Below are 21,719 nucleotides of genomic sequence, written 5' to 3'. Positions count from 1 at the left end.
ATCACCAGTGTCAGAGCTGAAAGGGACCTCAAAGATTATTCTCACACTCTCCCAGCCAGATTTTAAGTGGATAAACTTGATTAGCTGAAAGGCTTAAAATATTTCAGCTTGCTTGCTTTGGTGTGAAGGGTCCTGTGCTGCATAAAATTAAAAGTGCATTTGGCCAAATATGTTACATTCAGCAAACAAACAGGACAGGCAAGGCAAGTAAACAGTGTATAATTAAGTTGCAGCTCCATGTACTTCCTATAGCAGCAAGAATGATTGAAACATCTTTTCCCATTACCATTACGAGGCCTGTGGATTATTTTCAGACTTGGCTCTGGCGCCACATATCTTGATCTTACCTGAAATACAAATCTACAAAATTCACATTTTCTATAAAATAATAGTTTAGAACAGGGGTTCCCAACCGTGGTCTGTTAGGAACCAGGCCGCAGAGCAGGAGGCGAGTGGTAGGTGGCCGCTCCTAGTGCTGGCATTACCACCTGAGCTCTGCCATGTATCAGATCAGCAGTGGCATTAGATTCTCATAGGAGTGTGACCCCTATTGTGAACTGTGCATGTGAGGGATCTAAGTTGTACACTCCCTATGAGAATGTAATGCCTGATGATCTGTGACTGTCTCCTATTACTCCAAGATGGGACCGTCTAGTTGCAAGAAAACAAGCTCAGGGCTCCCAATGATTCTACATTATGGTGAGTTATAGAATTATTTAATTACATATGTAATATATAATGTAATAATAACAGAAATAAAATGCACAATAAATGTAATGTGTTTGAATCATCCTGAAACCACCCCCCACTCTCAGTCTGTGGTTTTGTCTTCCACAAAACCAGTCCCTGGTGCCAAAAAGGTTGGGGACCACTGGTTTAGAGTATGTAAGGGGTAGTAATGAGACAAGAAAACAAAACACTTTAAAATCTACATCTTTAATATATCAAGTAGCAAGGAACGATATTTTATTTGTGATGACTAAATAATATTTACAATGATTTTACGGGCACATATATTTACACTTGTACATTAAAGTATTTTTGAAAAGGAAAGTCATATATATGATTAAAATAATGTATCGAAACATAATAGAGAACCAAATACATCTTGGGCCATAATTTTACCACTTCTAAATTCTTATTTTTAAAAAATAATAAAGATAATTTAACTCACTACCATTTACTAAAATGTCCTAGTCAACTTGTTGTGGCATAGTAAAACTAAGCTGCCACCATAGTAACTTACACTCAGGGATTTTAAAAGGCAACAAATATTTAAAAAACTTAAAAGACAACCTTTTCTTTTGAAATTTTATTTTTTTAGAACACAAAAGAAGAAAACAAAGAGTTTCATTTTTCTGCTTGCTGAAAGTACTTGGGTAAACTTAGCTTTAAGATGGGTCTTCTTTCAAAGATTTTAAATATATTTTTGAAAGGGTACCGATAAATTTTGAAAAGCAGATTTGATCAACTTCATTTTGCTTGGTTTTGAAGTGATTTATCTTAGATTTCCTTTTGAAATATTTCTTCCAAATTTTCTAACCATGCTTGGATTTATTTTACAGATGTTTCTTTTATGTTCTAGAGAAGAGATAAAAAGATGCATAAATATGGCATAAATATCATTCAAAAAGTTTTCATTGTTCAACTTATAAAAATTATAAACATAGAAAGAAAAATTTACTCTTGAAATTCATAGCTGTTAGTTAACATAATTTAAAATATAACAACAACAAACAGACATTAATACCTTTGGTTTAAAAGCTGTTTAAATTCATATTGCAAACTAAAGTTTCAGTGAGTGTGTGCACATACACACACAGACATCAGGTGAAGTCGTTGAATTAACTACTATGTTCACTTTCTTTCTTTCTGACTAATAAAAGACCATTTCTACAAGCATTTCTTCATTTTCTTTGTTGTATCACCATTTTTTCCCATTCCTTGGATTACATTTCCCCAGGGATTTAAACTTCCATATTTCCAATTTTAAAATTATCATTTGCATCTAGTACTTCCTAAAGGGTGATCTTAATCCTATAGCTCTTTTTTCTTTTACTGCCACCTCTCAAGTATGTTCTATTTATGCCCATTCTTCTGCTTCTTCATTAGCTTTCACCGTAATTTTCTACTCAACAAAGTGTTGTTACAACAGGGTGCCATTGACTTTTTTCAGGATCAGTTTAATTGCTTATCCACTTTCTTGGCCACATTAGGTTTTAGTTTTAGAGGGACATATTCCCTTAACGCTATCTCTTATTTCTCTAACTGCTCAGTTAACAGGAGTTGCCTTTTTCCCTACAGATGGTCCTATGTTTCTTTATTTGTACATTGTTAGTTAGAAAACTGGTTTAATACATTTTTCACTTGAACATTATAATGTATATAAAATATCTTTCCTTACAAACTAATACCTCTTTGGCAAGCATTGTGGTTTAGTATCATCTCCCACTTTTTTTTCCCCATAGTAGATATTTTTACTCACGTCTCTTTATACATGAAATATTTGATGCATTTCTATCTTCAGATAATAAGCATATTAGAAAAACCCAATTTCTATGATTTGAGTTTGTTTGTTTGTTTTTTTTTTTGAGACGGAGTTTTGCTCAGTCGCCCAGGCTGGAGTGCAGTGGCGCGATCTCAGCTCACTGCAAGCTCCGCCTCCCAGGTTCATGCCATTCTCCTGCCTCAGCCTCCCGAGTAGCTGGGACTACAGGTGCCTGCCACCATGCCCGGCTAATTTTTTGTATTTTTTTTGGTAGAGACGGGGTTTCACCATGTTAGCCAGGATGGTCGCGATCTCCTGACCTCGTGATCCGTCCGCCTCGGCCTCCCAAAGTGCTGGGATTACAGGCATGAGCCACCGCGCCCGGCCAATTTGAGAGTTTTTATAAATTTATTGTTTGGCTGTAGAATTATGACTCTTGAAGAACTTTTTTAGAATATCAGTGGGGCAGTACACATCTAAACTAACTACAGATACACATTTTTAAGGATTATTAAATACAACATGTCAAACCAAATAATCAAGGTAAATTTTGTACTTTACTACCTTACTGCCTGATGTTTCAATTTGCTGTCTGATGCTTCAATTTCCATTGAACTCAAGGTAAACACTGGCTACTACAGGAAGCAGGCATTTACCAATATAGGTTGACAAAGTTACTGAGGAATTTTATATTACTCTAATCAAAGGGCATTGACAGAAAAAAACTAACAATAGCTTTCATGTTATCCTTAGAAAAATTATATCATGAGACACCTTTAAATTGCATCTGCTATAATTATCAGTTCCTATAGAGAACAATCAAAATGTGTCTTACTGATCTCTGTATTCATCACAGGACATGGTAAATGCCTAGTAAATAGTTTCTGAATGAAGTCTTAGGAACTGTAGTATCAGAGAGACAGAGGTCTAGATGTCGGGGACTGAAAACTGGCTGCCATGATATACCACTAGTTTAACTGAAGTGGTTTTGTTACCATGAACTCACGTCACTCCCATATGCGGTTGATGGAATGTAGTATCTTTCATACTGATGGGAAAGATCCATCAGTATCTTTTCCAACTTGCCAATGGGAGTTACAATATGATTGTAACTAGATACAGACTGGAATCTGTGTAGTAGTTACACATTGAGTTAGAGGCCAAATTATTCAAAATATTACGCTAAGAGAAAAATTTAAAGTGGGTATAGTTTATCTGTAAAATATACTTAATTAGTAACATTAAGTAATACATTTAGCCAATTATTTCAATTATTATGAGACAGCAGGGATAACTAAAAGGGTGTAGAATGTAGAGTTTTAAGATCTGGTTCTTGAGTTTTGGCTCTACCAATATAATATCTGTGTGATCTTGGGTAAATGCTTTTGTGTTTTAAAGTTTCCTTATCTATAACATGTGGATAATCATACTTGTTCTACCACATAGTAAAGGTGATGAATAAAGGGAGATTCTTATGAAAACACAATAAAAAATGTAAAGTACTATATGTGTGTTACATAGTCATACCATTAAATATCAAATTAAAAGCTGAGACATACCCATTGTTGGTTTGTTTTCTTGTAAGTGCTTATCACTTGAATTATCTTGTCGAACACGTTTGGCAAATCCAGAATTTATGTCTGCAGTTAACGAACTGTTTGATGTAGAACTTGAGAGGAAAAGTTTTTAGTTTAGTTAAGCATTTTTTTAATACCTCAAAGTTCTAATACATATTGTACATGCAACAGTGATTAAAGAAATAAAACACAAAAATATTAAGTTGTGAAATCTCACAGAAGTGGAGGTACTAAATACATTTTTGGCCCACAGAGAAATTTAGCTGTGTGTGATTTTAAATTGGATATGTTACATTTTTATTCAAATTGAATGTTATGATTGTAGGTGTATGTTACAATTCTGTAGCAGAATATTCCAGGGTGCTTTGCTGGCAGATAAGCAAGCACTATTATTCAAAATGTAGAGATCAAGTAGCACATAGTCACAAGAGGTTAAAAAAAAACAAACAAACTAAGCTCATGTTACAAATTTGGACCAAGAACCCTAATCTGAAAGGTATAAACAAGTGAGATTGTTTGAAAAACCTTGTTTTAAAATGAAAGCAGGGTAACAACAAAAATCTCTAATTATTACAATCACAGAAACTGAAATAAAAAGAATGACCTGTTTTCATTTGCTCTAGCTTCAAAAATTTAATCAGTCTTACACTGCTGATGGTTCAACTTTCTTACTCAATTTGAGTTGACATATTGGTAAACACCTATTATGGCCCTGTGTTACAGGATATACAAATAAATAAGGCACAAAAATCCCTGTCCTAAAAAAGTATAGAATAGACATATAGTGGAGATGAGAAAAAAATAAGATAAATACATGAAATAATATAAGGTAAAGTAAAAATATAGTGCCAAGGTTTTCATAATACAAGGAGCTATAGATTCTTGAGTGCAGAGTAAGAAAGAATAATGGAAAATTTTGTGGATGCAACGAATTTGATCTGGGTCCTGAAAAACAACAATCCTTCCTAGTCCTAAAGAGGATCAATTTTTAACAGGTAGGATTGTGGGGGTGGAAAAAGAACATCCTTCCACGCTGATTCAAACAACCTAAGCTTAGGGAAATTCTGGCTAATAAAGATACTATATAGTAATCCCCCTTATTGATGGGGGGGGTATCTTCTAAGATTGCCAGTGGATGCCTGCAACTGAGGATAGTAGCAAACCGGATATATACTATGTATTCTCCTACACACATCTATGATAAAGTTTAAATTATAAATTAGGCACAGTAAGAGATTAACAATAATAATAAAATAGAGCAATTATAATTATAATTATTATAAGGTTATGTGAATGTGGTCTCTCTCTCTCTTAAAATATCTCACTGTACTACAATTGTCTATTTTTGAACTGCGGTTGACCATGGGTAACTGAAACCACAGAAAGCAAAACTTGAATAAGGGGTGACTACTCAGTGGATGTAATGAAAAAGACACAGTTTAAGAAGCTAAAATCACAAATTTGTATGCACAAATAATATATCAACTACAGTAGTCCCCACTTCTTAAATGGTGATAAATTACTATGACTCTGTTTTGAATATTAACACACTTTTGTATATATATATATATATCAGCTGTCCAAGGCAGAAATTCTTTTTTGATCATTTGGTGATTTTTTCAAATATAAAGATCGATATTATTAGTTACTTTTGATAAAACATTGTTTTTTCTTAAATTTATCCCAAAGTTGTCTTTATTATTTCATAGTATGATTATTCACTATGGCTAGTTCCAGGACCCTACTTTTTACTCATAGCATGTTCTTTCTTGAAAATTAGGCTTTTGAATAAAGCTATTTGATTAGAACTCATATTTCTAGAAATCAAATCCAACCCTAATAAATTGCATATTTATATAAAAGTAAAATATACCCAAACATGTTTACGATTTAGTTAAATAGTCCACTGATGAAATGTTTAACATTTATGTTGTAGGTCATAAACTACAAAGACTTAAAACTGATGAGTGCAAGTTCAAATTATGTTAAAGGCTATACTGAGAAATCCAAAGACACTTCCAGTTGTGCACAAAACATATTCCCATAACTATAAATAAAGTTAAGAATTAACCTTTTGCTCCCTTATATAGGTAGAATGTTTCTACTCAATTAACATAATACCTCTTATACTATTTTATCTGAAATAATTTCTACTTGAAATAATTAGACATCTTTCAAAACAAAATAAAAATGTATGGCAAATATGAAACTGGGGTGCTCAGAAGATTGTGGACAAACAAAAAACCAATCAACCAAATAAATACAAAACAAACAATCCAAAACTCTGATTAATATAATTGAGAAGTAAAAGCTAACATTATGTATTATATTTAAATATTTGATAGGCTAATCAATTTAGTAAAATAGTCTGCTATAGAAATATTAAATAAATTGTTAAGATTAAAAATCTAATATACTCAATTATTTAAACAAATCTGTTGGGTAGGTTTTGGAATATCCAGTGCTTTCAAACTCTAATGCCATTTTATGCAAAATTAATGAAATACATATATAGAGAGCTTCCCCTTCTTTATTTTTAAAACTATATTAGAATATATACACAACTAAATATGTATATAAAGCTGCTAAATGGAAAATACCAGAGTTTATTACTCTGAAGCTCATGTAACTTTAATTGGGGGAAAGGAAGATTAAAAAAAGTAATCATGTACATTTCTAGCATTAATCTCTTTTAACCTTAGTTAATGGCAGGATCTAATTACTGGTACCAGAGGGAATGTAATAGAACAATTAATAGGCTATAAGAAATCAAGTTACTTTCTTTACATGTCCTTTAATATTATTTCACAATATTAGTTGTTCATGTGGAAGCCCTTTAACTTATCTAAAATCACTCCAAATACACAATTCACATACCTGGACATTTCCTGAAAAACCATTTGATTTTATAATAGCTAAGTTCACATTTAAAAATTATTCTTATCTATAAACATTTGCGACATCTTAGTAAACACAACATACTACCAGTGAAGGACAAGAAAACTCACTAAAATTAATTAATGGAACAAATGACAAAACTGATACTATGCAAATTAGTGATAAAAGTAGATGAAACAGATGATTGTGGTTAGCTAGGCTCAAGCATAAAGTGACAGACTTCTGTATATAAACCAGAATAATTGTACAAATCAAATTTGTACCTTAGCAAATACAAAATTTTAAATGTCATAGATGAGACATTTAGGAAAAATCCATAAATTTTAAATTTACACATTCCAAGTCTCTGTTATACTTTGTTTAGGAGGGACAAAGACAGATATTAAATTCACTTATGAGAAGATACTCTATGTAGCACAAATAAGTAGGCTACTTGTAAATTTGTTTCCTGTTACTTAAATGATAACAGGCTCTTGGTGGAAAATTTAAAAAGAGTCATTTTAAGGTCTTCTATAAACTTTTCTCCCCATAATCACATAGCAAAGAAAAAGAGGTAGAGGAAGTCAGATCCGTTTTATATTTATTCAGTATATTTGTCATTGCATTCAATTTATAGGATATAAAGAATGTATCATGAACTTCTAGTCATATAACTCAATATATTTAAGATTTTTCCTTATCTTTAGTTTTTAGTTGTTTTACTACTATATACCTAGGTATGTTTCTCTTTATATTAACCCTGCTTTTGGTTTGCAGTGCTTCTCAAATCCATGGTTTAATGTCTTTTGTTAGTTTTTAATAAGTATTAGCCATCATCTCAAATATTATTTTTCCTTATTCTTTCTCTCATTCCCTCATGAAACACAAAATACATATATTCTAGATTTTTAAAAATTGTGTCCCATGTCTCTTTCACTTCTTCCCATATTTTTATAATACTGCACATCAGTTTGGGTATTTTCCTACCAGTCTATCTTTCAGAAAAAATTCCAAAACCTGAACAAATGAATAATAAGTAACAAAATCAAAGTTGTAATAAAGTCTCCCAGCAAAGAAAAGCTTGGAATTTGATGGCTTCACTGCTGATTTTTACCAAACATTTAAAAAAGAACCAATACCAATCTTACTCAAACTATTCTGAAAAACAGAGGCGGAAGGAATACTTCCAAAATCATTATATGAGGCCAGTATTAGTCTGATACCAAAACCAGACAAGGACACATCAAAATAAGAAAACTCCAGGCCAATATCCCTGATGAATACATGCACAAATCCTTAACAAAATACTAGCAAACTGAATCCAATAACAAACCTGAAAGATCATTCATCATGGCCAAGTGGGATTTATCCCAGGGATGCAAGATGGTTCAACATATGCAAATTAACCAATGTGATACATCATATCAACAGAATGAAGAACAAAAACCATATGATCATTTCAGTTGATGCTGAAAAAGTATTTGATAAAATTCAACATCCCTTTATGATAAAAACTCTTACCAAGCGGACTTAATAGACATCTACAGAACTCTCCACCCAAAATCAACAGAATACACATTCTTTTCAGCACCACACCACACTTATTCCAAAACTGACCACACACTTGGAAGTAAAGCACTCCTCAGCAAATGTAAAAGAACAGAAATTAGAACAGTCTGTCTCTCAGAACACAGTGCAATCAAACTAGAACTCAGGATTAAGAAACTCACTCAAAACCACTCAACTATATGGAAACTGAACAACCTGCTCCTGAATGACTACTGGGTACATAACGAAATGAAGGCAGAAATAAAGATGTTCTTTGAAACCAACGAGAACAAAGACACAACATACCAGAATCTCTGGGATGCATTTAAAGCAGTGTGTAGAGGGAAATTTATAGCACTAAATGCCCACAAGAGAAAGCAGGAAAGATCCAAAATTGACACCCTAACATCACAATTAAAAGAACTAGAGAAGCAAGAGCAAACACATTCAAAAGCTAGCAGAAGGCAAGAAATAACTAAGATCAGAGCAGAACTGAAGGAGATAGAGACACAAAAAGCCCTTCAAAAAGTCCATGAATCCAGGGGCTGGTTTTTTGAAACGATCAACAAAATTGATAGACTGCTAGCAAGACTAAGAAAGAGGAAAAGAGAGAAGACTCAAATAGACACAATAAAAAAAGATAAAGGGGATATCACCACCGATCCCACAGAAGTACAAACTACCATCAGAGAATACTATAAACACCTCTATGCAAATAAACCAGAAAATCTAGAAGAAATGGATAAATTCCTGGACACATACACCCTCCCAAGACTAAACCAGGAAGAAGTTGAATCTCTGAATAGACCAATAATAAGCTCTGAAATTGAGGCAATAATTAATAGCCTACCAACCGAAAAAAGTCCAGGACCAGATGGATTCAAAGCCGAATTTTATCAGAGGTACAAAGAGGAGCTGGTACCATTCCTTCTGAAACTATTCCAATCTATAGAAAAAGAGGGAATCCTCCCTAACTCATTTTATGAGGCCAGCATTATCCTGATACCAAAGCCGGGCAGAGACACAACCAAAAAAGAGAATTTTAGACCAATATCCCTGAAGAACATTGATGTAAAAATCCTCAATAAAATACTGGCACATCGAATCCAGCAGCACATCAAAAAGCTTATCCACCATGATCAAGTGGGCTTCATCCCTGGGATGCAAGGCTGGTTCAACATACGCAAATCAATAAATGTAATCCAGCATATAAACAGAACCAAAGACAAAAACCACATGATTATCTCAATAGATGCAGAAAAGGTCTTTGACAAAATTCAACAGCCCTTCATGCAAAAAACTCTCAATAAATTAGGTATTGATGGGACGTATCTCAAAATAATAAGAGCTATTTATGACAAACCCACAGCCAATTCCATACCGAATGGGCAAAAACTGGAAGCATTCCCTTTGAAAACTGGCACAAGACAGGGATGCCCTCTCTCACCACTCCTATTCAACATAGTGTTGGAAGTTCTGGCCAGGGCAATTAGGCAGGAGAAAGAAATAAAGGGTATTCAATTAGGCAAAGAGGAAGTCAAATTGTCCCTGTTTGCAGATGACATGATTTTGTATTTAGAAAACCCCATCATCTCAGTCCAAAATCTCCTTAAGCTGATAAGCAACTTCAGCAAAGTCTCAGCATACAAAATCAATGTACAAAAATCACAAGCATTCTTATACACCAATAACAGACAAACAGAGAGCCAAATCATGAGTGAACTCCCATTCACAATTGCTTCAAAGAGAATAAAATACCTAGGAATCCAGCTTACAAGGGATGTGAAGGACCTCTTCAAGGAGAACTACAAACCACTGCTCAACAAAATAAAAGAGGACACCAACAAATGGAAGAACATTCCATGCTCATGGATAGGAAGAATCAATATTGTGAAAATGGCCATACTGCCCAAGGTAATTCATAGATTCAATGCCATCCCCATCAAGCTACCAATGACTTTCTTCACAGAATTGGAAAAAATTACTTTAAAGTTCATATGGAACGAAAAAAGAGCCCACATTGCCAAGACAATCCTAAGGCAAAAGAACAAAGCTGGAGACATCATGCTACCTGACTTCAAACTATACTACAAGGCTACAGTAACCAAAACAGCCTGGTACTGGTACCAAAACAGAGATATAGACCAATGGAACAGAACACAGCCCTCAGAAATAATACCATACATCTACAACCATCTGATCTTTGAAAAACGTGAGAAAAGCAATGGGGAAAGGATTCCCTATTTAATAAATGGTGCTGGGAAAACTGGCTAGCCATATGGAGAAAGCTGAAACTGGATCCCTTCCTTACACCTTATACAAAAATTAATTCAAGATGGATTAAAGACTTAAATGTTAGACCTAAAACCATAAAAACCCTAGAAGAAAACCTAGGCAATACCATTCAGGACATAGGCATGGGTAAGGACTTCATGTCTAAAACACCAAAAGCAATGGTAACAGAAGCCAAAATTGACAAATGGGATCTAACTAAACTAAAGAGCTTCTGCACAGCAAAAGAAACTACCATCAGAGTGAACAGGCAACCTACAGAACGGGAGAAAATGTTTGTAATCTACTCATCTGACAAGGGGCTAATATCCAGAATCTACAAAGAACTCAAACAAATTTAGAAGAAAAAAACAACCCCATCAAAAAGTGGGTGAAGGATATGAACAGACACTTCTCAAAAGAAGACATTTATGCAGCCAAAAAACACATGAAAAAATGCTCATCATCACTGGCCGTCAGAGAAATGCAAATCAAAACCACAATGAGATACCATCTCACACCAGTTAGAATGGTGATCATTAAAAAGTCAGGAAACAACAGGTGCTGGAGAGGATGTGGAGAAATAGGAACACTTTGACACTGTTGGTGTGACCGTAAACTAGTTCAACCATTGTGGAAGACAGTATGGTGATTTCTCAAGGATCTAGAACTAGAAATACCATTTGACTCAGCCATCTCATTACTGGGTATATACCCAAAGGATTATAAATCATGCTGCTATAAAGACACATGCACACATATGTTTATTGCAGCACTATTCACAATAGCAAAGACTTGGAACCAACCCAAATGTCCATCAATGATAGACTGGATTAAGAAGATGTGGCACATATACACCATGGAATACTATGCAGCCATAAAAAAGGATGAGTTCATGTCCTTTGTAGGGACAGGATGCAGCTGGAAACCATCATTCTCAGCAAACTGTCACAAGGACAAAAAACCAAACACCGCATGTTCTCACTCATAGGTGGGAACTGAACAACGAGAACACATGGACACAGGAAGGGGAACATCACACACTGGGGCCTGTCGTGGGGTTGGGGGAGTGCAGAGGGAAAGCATTAGGAGATATACCCAATGTAAATGACGAGTTAATGCATACAGCACACCAACATGGCACATGTATACATATGTAACAAACCTGCACGTTGTGCACATGTACCCTAGAACTTAAAGCATAAAAAAAAAAAACAAAAACTCTCAGAAAACTGGGTATAGAAGGAACATATCTCAACACAATAAAAGCCATACACGACAGACCCACAGCTGGTACTATCCTGAATGCAGAAAATCTGAAATCCTTTTCTCTAAGTTGTGGAACATGACAAGGATGCCCACTTTCACCAGTATTTATTATTTAACATAGTACTGGAAGTCCTAAGTAGAGCAATCAGACAAGAGAAAGAAAAGAAAGAAAGAACATCGAAATTGGAAAGGAAGAAGTCAAATTATCCTTGTTTGCAGATGACATGATCTTATCATATATTCGGAAAAACATAGACTCCACCAAAAAACTATGAGAACCGAGAAACAAATTCAGTAGAGTTCCAGAATACAAAATCAATATACAAAAATCAGCAGCATATCTAAATGCAGTGAAATAATTTGAAAAAAAAAGTAATCCCCTTTACAAAAGCTGAAAATAAAATAAGCAGGAGTTAACTAAAGAAGTAAAAGAGCTCCATAATGAAAACTATAAAACATTGATGTAAGAAATTAAAGCGGATACAAAAAAATAGAAAGATATTCCATGTTCATGGATTGGAAGAATCAATATTGTTAAAATGTCCATACTACTCACAGTGGTCTACAGAATCAATGCAATCCCTATCAAAATACCAATGACTTTCTTCACAGAAATAGAAAAAACAATCCTAAAATTTGTATGGAACCACAAAAGACCCAGAATAGCCAAAGCTATCCTGAGCAAAAAGATGAAAACTGGAGGAATCATATTACCTGACTTCAAATTACACTACAGAGCTATAGGAACCAAAAAAGCACAGGACTGGCATAAAACCAGACACACAGACCAGTGGAACAGAATAGAGGGCCCCAAAACAAATCCACACATTTACAATAAACTCATTTTTGACAAAGTTGCCAAGAACATACATTGGGGAAAAGATAGTCTCTTCAATAAACAGTGCTGGAAAACTGTTTATCCATATGCAAAAGAATGAAGCTAGATCCCTATCACTTGCCATATACAGAAATCAAATCAAAATGGATAAAAATTTAAATCTAAGACCTCAAACTATGAAACTGCTAAAAGAAAACATTGGGGAAACTCTCCAGGACACGGGACTGGACAAAGATTTCTTGAGTAATACCCCACACAGGGAACCAAAGCAAAAATGGATAAATGGGATCACATCAAGTTAAAAAGCTTTTGTAAAGCCAAGGAAACAATCAATAAAGTGAAGAGACAACCCACAGAATTAGAGAAAATACCTGCTAACTATCTATCTGACAAGGGATTAATAACCATAATACATAAGGAGCTCAAACAACTCTAGGAAAAAAATCTAATGATCTGATTTTTAAAATGGGCAAAAGAATAGACATTTCTCAAAAGAAGACATACAAATGGCAAAGAAGCATATGAAAAGGTACTCAACATCACTGATTATCAGAAAAATGTAAATCAAAACTACAATGAGATATTATCTCATCTCAGTTAAAATGGTTTTCCAAAAGACAGGCAACAATAAACACTGGCAAAGATATGGAGAAAAGGGAACACTTGCATACTGTTCATGGGGATGTAAATTAGTACAACCACTATAAAGAAAAGTTTGAAGAGTCCTCAAAAAACTAAAAATAGTGCTACCATACGATCCAGCAATGCCCCTGCTAGATACATGCCAAAATGAAAGGAAATCGGTATATTGAAGAGATATCTGCATTACCATGTTTATTGCAACACTACTCACAATAGCCAAGATTTGGAAGCAACCTAAGTGCCAATCAACAGATGAATAGATAAAGAAAATATGGTACGTATACACAATGGAGTACCATTCAGCCATGAAACAAGAATGAGACCCTGTCATTTGCAACAATGTGGATGGAACTGACGGTAATTATGTTAAGTGAAATAAGCTAGGTACAGAAAGATAAACTTGGCATGTTCTCACTTATTTTGGGGAGCTAAAAAATAAATTGAACTCATGGAGATAGAGAGTAGAATGTTGGTTACCAGAGGCTGGGAAGGGTTTTTCGGGAGATTGGGGAGGATGGTTAATGGGGGGGATGCTTAATCTAAATATAATGAATAAGACCTAGTATTTGATAGCACAACAGGGTAACTACAGTCAACAATAATGTATTGTACATTTAAAAAAATAACTAAGAGTATAATTAGATTGTTTATAACACAAAGGATAAATGGATGAATACTCCATTTACACTGATGTGATTATTACACATTGTATGCTTATATCAAAATATCCCATGCACCTCATAATATATACACCTACTATGTACCCACAAAAATAAAAAATAAAAAACAAATCTATCTTTCAGTCCACTAATACTCTCTTCTGCTGTACGTAATCTGCTGAATTGATTTATTGAGTTCTTCATCTCAGCAAATTCTATATTTTCAGTTCTAGAACAGCCATTTGATTAATTTTAATAGAATCTGGTTCTTTGGGGAAGTATCTATTTGTTGAAATTATTACAGTTAAAATTTTTAAATTCCTATCTGATAATCCCAATATCTGCCTCACGTATGAACTGCTCCCATGATGTTTTTTTCTCTTAATTTTTAGTCATTTGGTCCTGTCTCCTGGCATATTTTGTAATTTTTGTTTAAGTGCCAAACATTGATGCAGAGCAAAGATAAATCACCTTGATCCAATCAAGAATTAAGTTGGTCTAAGGTCTGTTTCAGACTTTCAAGAACTGGCCTATTTCTAGGTTGCCCTACTCCTAGTGAAACACCCTTCAGGGATCTCAAATAAAATGCTGATGTGTTTAATAGGGCCTTTTCTTCATGGTGGTCCCTGAACTCCAATTTTTCTGTGAAAGCCTCATAAGAACATCAAAACTCTGCTTAATACTTTAGCCTCTTAGCAGCTACTTTCATCTTGGTGTCTTAGCCTCTCATTCCACAAAGCTGAGAACTTGGCGAATACCTTGAGGACAAAAACTGTACAGAATAATTTTGTTTCCCTAGCTCAGAGTAAGACAGCTGATAGCTCTAAGTTTCCATTTTCTGTTCGGCCTCTATGCCTTATGCCATAAATTGGCAAATGCTAAATAAAAAACAGAGGCAGAGAAAGTCTGGCTGTCTATAGCATGTTTCTCTTTTCTCTGGGATCTCAGGCTCTCAATCCTGGCTATTATGGTTGTTCTCCATTGCCTTCAAGCAGCTGTTGGTTCTATTTTATGAACTTTTTACAACTGTTCTTGATAGGTAGCTTGGTCTGATACAAGCTACACTGTCTTAGGCAGAAATGAAAGTCTCTTCACTCATTATATTTTAGTCATATATCATAATCCATTAAAATAACATAATTCTATGATGGAAGAAATTTGGTAATGTTTAAAAAGGATAACGAAATAAGTAGAAATAATGAAATAAGTAAAAATTGTCACCCCAGAAAAGTTAAAATTAAGTAGTTTTTGACAGAAAACTTTTCAATTTATTTTTAAAAGTCTGAAATATGAAATATTTTATATAAATATCAAGTGAAATACTTGAGTTTTTCAAGATCTCCCTTTGATAATATAAATCCAGTACCCCATTCAGAGCAATTAATCCTAAGTATGCTTAAACATGAATTGAGAGTCTAATTATAAAAAATAAAAAAGCAATAGAATATAACATATAAAGATTATCTGATGTAACTATAGAACCAAACCAGTTTATGTTTAATCATACCTTGTTAATTTCCGTTTCCTTTTGGCAGCAGTAGTCATTGCCATGTAGGATGGCACCATGCTTGGTATAGGCATAGAATGCTTAGTTGAGAATGAAGGAGGGTCAAGCCTGTATATTAAATAGTGATAAATAAAAAAAAAATTTTGATTTAAACTATGAAAAGGAAGCAAATGTGTCCATAATTAGAAAACCATTTGGTATTAATATATAAAGAAAAACATTCTGCTGTACTGTAAAGATTCCCTTGCTTGTCCTGGGGTATTCTTTTCTCTTTATAACATAGGTAAAGTTGCTATCGAGAGATTTCTGCATTCCCAATGGCATAGAATAGTGAAGGTATTTTTCTTTCCATATTTAGATTGAGTATGATTATGCAGATAAACTGAGAAGGATATGTTTGCTTGGATGACACACATTCAACCATACTTTAGGGGTATGACCATTTCAGAGTAAGTTGAGGTTTGCTAAACATCAATAGAAAGTGTGAAATTTCCTTCAGTGAAAATATTAATGAATAATAAACATGATAATCCTCCAACAATAGCTTGTATAATCCACCTTCAGAGTAAGAAGAACAAATTAAACATATCTTAAGGTCTCTCCTAGACTAAGAAGGGTCAACTGACTTAAGATATCAAATTTAAGACTTTAAAATATTTTGTTAGTGAATTAATATTCAGAGAGAAAGATAATTAAAATTTAATGAAAGTAAAACAGACTGTTTTATAATCAAAATGGCACACTTGGTTTATGAAATAAACCTCAACTAATAGTTGAAAGTCTATGTTAAAAAAAAAGAATTGGCAAATTTTTTTTGTACCGTTGTAAAATGTCTTTGTTATCATTTGGTAGTGATTCTTGTTCGGGTAATTTACACTTCAAGCTCTTGATGTCTTCACATATAGTAAATGTAGAGTCCAAGTCCTCCTGTCCACATTCTTTTCTTCTGTTATGAGGGATAGCTGCTTCACACAACATTTTCAGACAATTATCACTGTTTATGTTTGAGCTGATGGCCTGAAAACTTGTAGTAAATGATGATGGTTTCATTAAGGTTACTGTAGACGGATTTTGAAAAGCTTTTCTACAGTCTTCTGGTGTATACACAATATGCTGCAGTTCTTTGCTAAGAGAATCATTGAGCTGCACACTTTGAGATGGTGGAGACTTTAGAGTATGCTGTCCTTTCAAGGGAGATGGCATTAGTTTTCTCCGAGTTCTTTTTTGTGTAGGAATCTTAACCAGATTAGATCCACTTGAAGATGAGCCTATTCAAAAAAATTAAAAAAGACACCCGATAATGTTTCCTAGTTTTTTAAATAACCCCCATTACTTTTAAAACTAAGAAACCCTAATAATAAGGTATTTTTATGCCAATTGATAAAAATCTGAAAAATATAAGTTGGAAAGGAAAATATCATGGTTTACTGCTAAAAATTTTAAATAAACTCATTATAAAGAAATTCTATAACAAAAAAATGAATCCATTGCTAATATCAATATTAATTTATAGGTATAGCTTTCTTGAGATATTAGGTAATTAGGAAACAAATTACCAATCAATTCCAACAAAATTCACAATTTCTAGCTTTAATGTTTGATTTAGGTTTAAGATGAAAACAGTATTAAACTTTTATAGGCACAGAGGTTAACACTTGTTCCATTGTAAAATATTACCAGCTTATTACTTTTGTTTTGCCTTGTTTTTTAGATTTGCGGGTACATGTACAGGTTTGTTATATGAGTATACTGGGTGATGCTAGGGTTTAGGTGTCAGTGACCAGTTTATTACTAATTGAGTGGAAGTCTAGTCTAAATGAACAAGAATGGCAATACCCAGTAAAATTCTGGGTGAATGAAAGCATTGTTTCTGTTACAGCGTCAGGTATAGAGTTGACCCTCAGTCCTGCAGATTCTGCATATGTGGATTCAACCAACCAGAGACTGAAAATATTCACAAAACAAACAAATAAACCAAAACAATTCAAAACTATACACTATAACAACCATTTAATGGCATTTGTATTGTATTAGGTATTATAAGTAATCTAGAGATGATTTAAAGTACACAGAAGGATACATGTAGGCTATATACTATGCCATTTTATGTAACGGACTTGAGTATCCATGGATTTTGGTATCTGGGAGGGTTCCTGGAATCAACTTGCCTGTCCCCAGGATATTGAGAGAAAACTGTAGTCAATTAAGTATTCTAGTTAACTGATGTGTCTCCTGTATCATACATAACTCATAGGTTTGCAAAAACGAGATTTAATACTAAAGATAAATGAAATAATTCAAAGAGTTCAGAGTACTTTCACCCTCATCACTCTAGAGAAGTCAGTCCCCCAAATGTCAAGAGGTCACCAAATCTGATGATCTTTCTCAGCCTTATCTGATAACTCCTGTAGTTTTCAAAATTATATCTGTACTATTCTAACATCTGTGTTATTCTCTTCTTCCATCCAGTAAACGTATACATTTCCCTAAGGAGCTGTACTTGACCCTCTAGTTGTCTTGTTCTACACAGTTTCTCATATTTCTAATTATCCTCTTACCATTACCTTCTCTGTCACCTGGGATCCAAATTCCTAGATTTTTTTTTCTACCTTTTCTCTTGCATTTTCCAATGTATACCAATTCTGTCTTTTTTATGCTTATAGTTAAAACATAATTCTGTTCATGTCATCCTTCTGATTAAAGACTTTTTAGTCATCTTTAAATAGAAACAAAATATGCTGATATTTTTAGTTGGGGAATTCTTGGCCCTTGGTCCAAAATTAAGAAACAAATTGTTTCATTAGAACTTATTACCACAATACTAGATTTAGTATTTAATGTTTAACATTTAAAAACACAAACATCTGGTAAACACCTTTTATTAATGCCCCAAATAATGACATATGTAACAATACACTTGATCAACTTCAGTGTGATTATCTTATATTTTTCAATTAACTTTTTTCTACTCTACCTACTTTATTCTGGTGAACTTCTTGGTGTCTGACATGAAATACCTTTGCTTGGAGTGTACTGTCAATGGAAGAAACTATTACGTGTATTTCCATTCATGTTGTCTAATCATGAAGTAAAATTCCCAGTTGATATTTACTTTACTATATAATACTAACTTAAAGAACATTGAAAGCAGAATAAGATAAGTGTTATGCATTTCAATAAAGCAATTCAAACTTTCAACCAAGTTAGAAAATACACTTAAACAATCAGCAACAGTACAAGCACTATTCTTATTAAATTAGTTGACAATATGCTCTGCTATGGCTAGGTTGACAATTACCCTCTAGGAAATAAAATTCAAAAACAGAAGAAAAATATGATCCCTGTTCTACTGAGGAATTTTACTTTTCTGAGAACTAGATAAATGAGATCCAGATCTTAAAATAATTTTCCACTCCCTTTAACATGACATTTGTCAAATTTTCCATTACCAGATATTTTTATACTAATGCTGCAGTGTAAAGACAGTTACTTTTCTCCACTGTGCTGCTACCACCAATTTGGTGGCTATTAATAGCTGGAAGATTAACTTCTTTTCCCATGAGAGGCAGCAGGGGTATAGAGGATAGAAAACTACATGGAGGGTAGAGGACTGAATTGGGAGTCAGGAGACTTGGATTCTATTTCTGGCTCCACCAACAGCTCGCCAAGTGACCTTGGGCAACTCACTTAAGCAGTGTGGACATTAATATCCCCTAGAAAAAAGAGGATATTACCTTTTTATATACGAATAGGATTATACGATAAGGGTTCAAAGAAAGGCTCTAGAAATGCAAATATGTTTCAACTGTTAATATTACAACTTTTACAAGGAGAGTTGTAATTTACTTTCCAATCATCAAAAACTAACTTACTGTTATCTCTAAAACAATATATTTCAAATAATGCTTCACTTTCAGTTTATCATATATCCAGTTTATCAAGGCTGATGATTAATATAAACCACAGGTATTATTGAAACAGGTATATATGTTATTTGCAAATGCAGACCTTATAATAACATTTTAAACTTTAAAACATAATGGAACATGAAATCTCAAGGGACAAGAATTATAGAGTCATTATTTTTTTAAATACATACTTAGAAGGTATAATCTCTGGGAGTGGCAACTGGGCAAATTCCCATCATGGTGGACCACATTTTCCCTACTGCTAGTAAAGAGTGATAAAAATCACAGTCTTCTGGTAGAACACTGAAGAAATATCCATGTGTCCTCTGGGATAATCTAAGCATACACCCGACATCAAATTTAGTATGATCAGACTGACTAACAATTTGTCAGTAAAAGGAACAGTGGTGTTAAAATGATATATCTTTAGCTATAATCCTGCTCTCCTGGCAGAGTATGATAAGCTGAAGGAATAGCATGGAGATGTGGTAGTTAATGTGGATTTACATACAATCGTTTTACTGGGCCTAGAAGAAGAGATGCTACAGACACACGACATGTATATGATATAAATCTAAAGAGTTCTTTTCATTCTCTCAATTATTAAGTTCAGATAAAATAAAAGGGCAGAAGGCAGATGGTCAATTCAGAACTACTTAGGCTGATTAGTTGCTTAGAAAGCTTTAGGAGCTAACCAGAGCAAAAACAAAATTTAAAGGTTTAAATAAAAATTTAAGTCAATCTTCTGTAACTATAAACATAAAAGGATAATGACCCCACTTAATGAAAACTAAAAGAATAAACAACTAAATTTTACTCTGAATACAATTTTTAGAAGATATAAATACAATTACATAATAAGTAATTATTATCCTTTAGCTAAGTTAGGTAATATAGAACTTTATGTGGGTATGGCAAGTGGAGAGTGTTGAGTTGGGGGATCAGAAAGTTTAATAGGCTATAAGAACTCTTGGATATGTTAGGTCTATGTCTGTAAAAGAGATCTGCTGTACTTTTCCATTAGAGGAAAAGGGTGTACAGTAAATTTCCAGAAGAGCAGGCATGGGACAGTTGTAGTTTCCCCTGATTCAGCTGGGGAAAACACTATCTAACAATATTTCATAATTCTTGTGCTTATAGAGTAGAAGTGATAAGAAGGAACTTGGAGGCAGATTATAATTCCTTTAGAAAGGCCCCATAAAATGAGAAAATGTATCACAAAGTTGCAGGCTGTGCCTTGCAGAACAAGAGACCATATAGATGCTGATAGTCAATAAAATACCCTAGCAACATGGGTGCTACACAGAAGGGAACAGGAAATTAAAAATGCATTGTTATAAGGCATGCTCTTGCAAACTGGAATAGGGAAGACTGGCAGTCACTTGGGAAGACATCTCTCTAGAGTCTATCTAAGGAACTAGTCCAGTGTATCATATACTTAAATATAAGAGGTAGTGGGTAGCAATGTATGTTATGGTTTCTGAGTAATTTTGCTATTTCCACAACATCTCTTGGGACTTTAACTCCTCAACATAGTGTAAGTGTGCTCCATTTCTATTATCTTGAATGATTATGACCCATGGGATGTAAGTGAATAGGACTTTTTGAAATTTATGTCCAAATAATAAGAAGCATAATGTCAAAAAATTTAAAAGAAAAAAATCACTACTACTATTTTGAATCCAGGATCAACATATGTTTTATTTATGGAAAAAAAGTTGTAGTCAGCTATGGTACAAAAGCAACAATCTAAAAGGAGTACACCTGCATAAAAAGAATTCACTGTTCATCCACCCAATATTTATTAAGTATCTACTATACCATGCTAGGTACAGTGGTAAACAAGACAGTTAAGAATTTACATTTTTGAGGGGAGAAGGCAGATGACAATAAACAAATAAAATAAATTAGGATGATGAATTAATTGTAAAGACAATAAAACAGAGAAATGGAATAGACAGTGATGGGAGATAGGATGTTTTAACTATCATTCTATGATGGCTAGAATAACAATTCTAAGGATGGAATATGTGATCTGAGACTTGAATGGCTAAGAAGGAGGCAGTTCTATTAAGATCTGGAGGAAAAGGCAGAAAAAATAGCATGTGCAGAGATCCAACGGCAACAATGAATTT

The 21,719-nt window shown here is 33.8% G+C and overlaps 1 protein-coding gene across 3 annotated transcripts in view; it reads right to left on the bottom strand.

Moving 5' to 3' along the window:
• Window positions 1–920: 920 nt before the first annotated feature.
• Window positions 921–21,719, bottom strand: part of KIF18A (kinesin family member 18A) — an 86,127-nt gene continuing 65,328 nt past the window's right edge. For all 3 annotated transcript variants that reach the window (XM_054439522.2, XM_063671040.1, XM_054439521.2), the window contains 4 exons: window positions 16,497–16,944; window positions 15,677–15,784; window positions 4,048–4,157; window positions 921–1,581 (listed from right to left, as the gene is read on the bottom strand). In XM_054439522.2, coding sequence (XP_054295497.2) covers window positions 1,499–1,581; window positions 4,048–4,157; window positions 15,677–15,784; window positions 16,497–16,944 — 749 coding nt within the window. In that variant the 3' untranslated portion in view covers window positions 921–1,498. The remainder of the gene's footprint in view (window positions 1,582–4,047; window positions 4,158–15,676; window positions 15,785–16,496; window positions 16,945–21,719) is intronic.

Source organism: Pongo pygmaeus, chromosome 9, assembly GCF_028885625.2.
Source record: "Pongo pygmaeus isolate AG05252 chromosome 9, NHGRI_mPonPyg2-v2.0_pri, whole genome shotgun sequence".
Lineage (NCBI taxonomy): Eukaryota > Metazoa > Chordata > Mammalia > Primates > Hominidae > Pongo > Pongo pygmaeus.
Note: the sequence above shows the minus strand (reverse complement) of the source record. Positions and strands in the feature narration are given on the sequence as shown.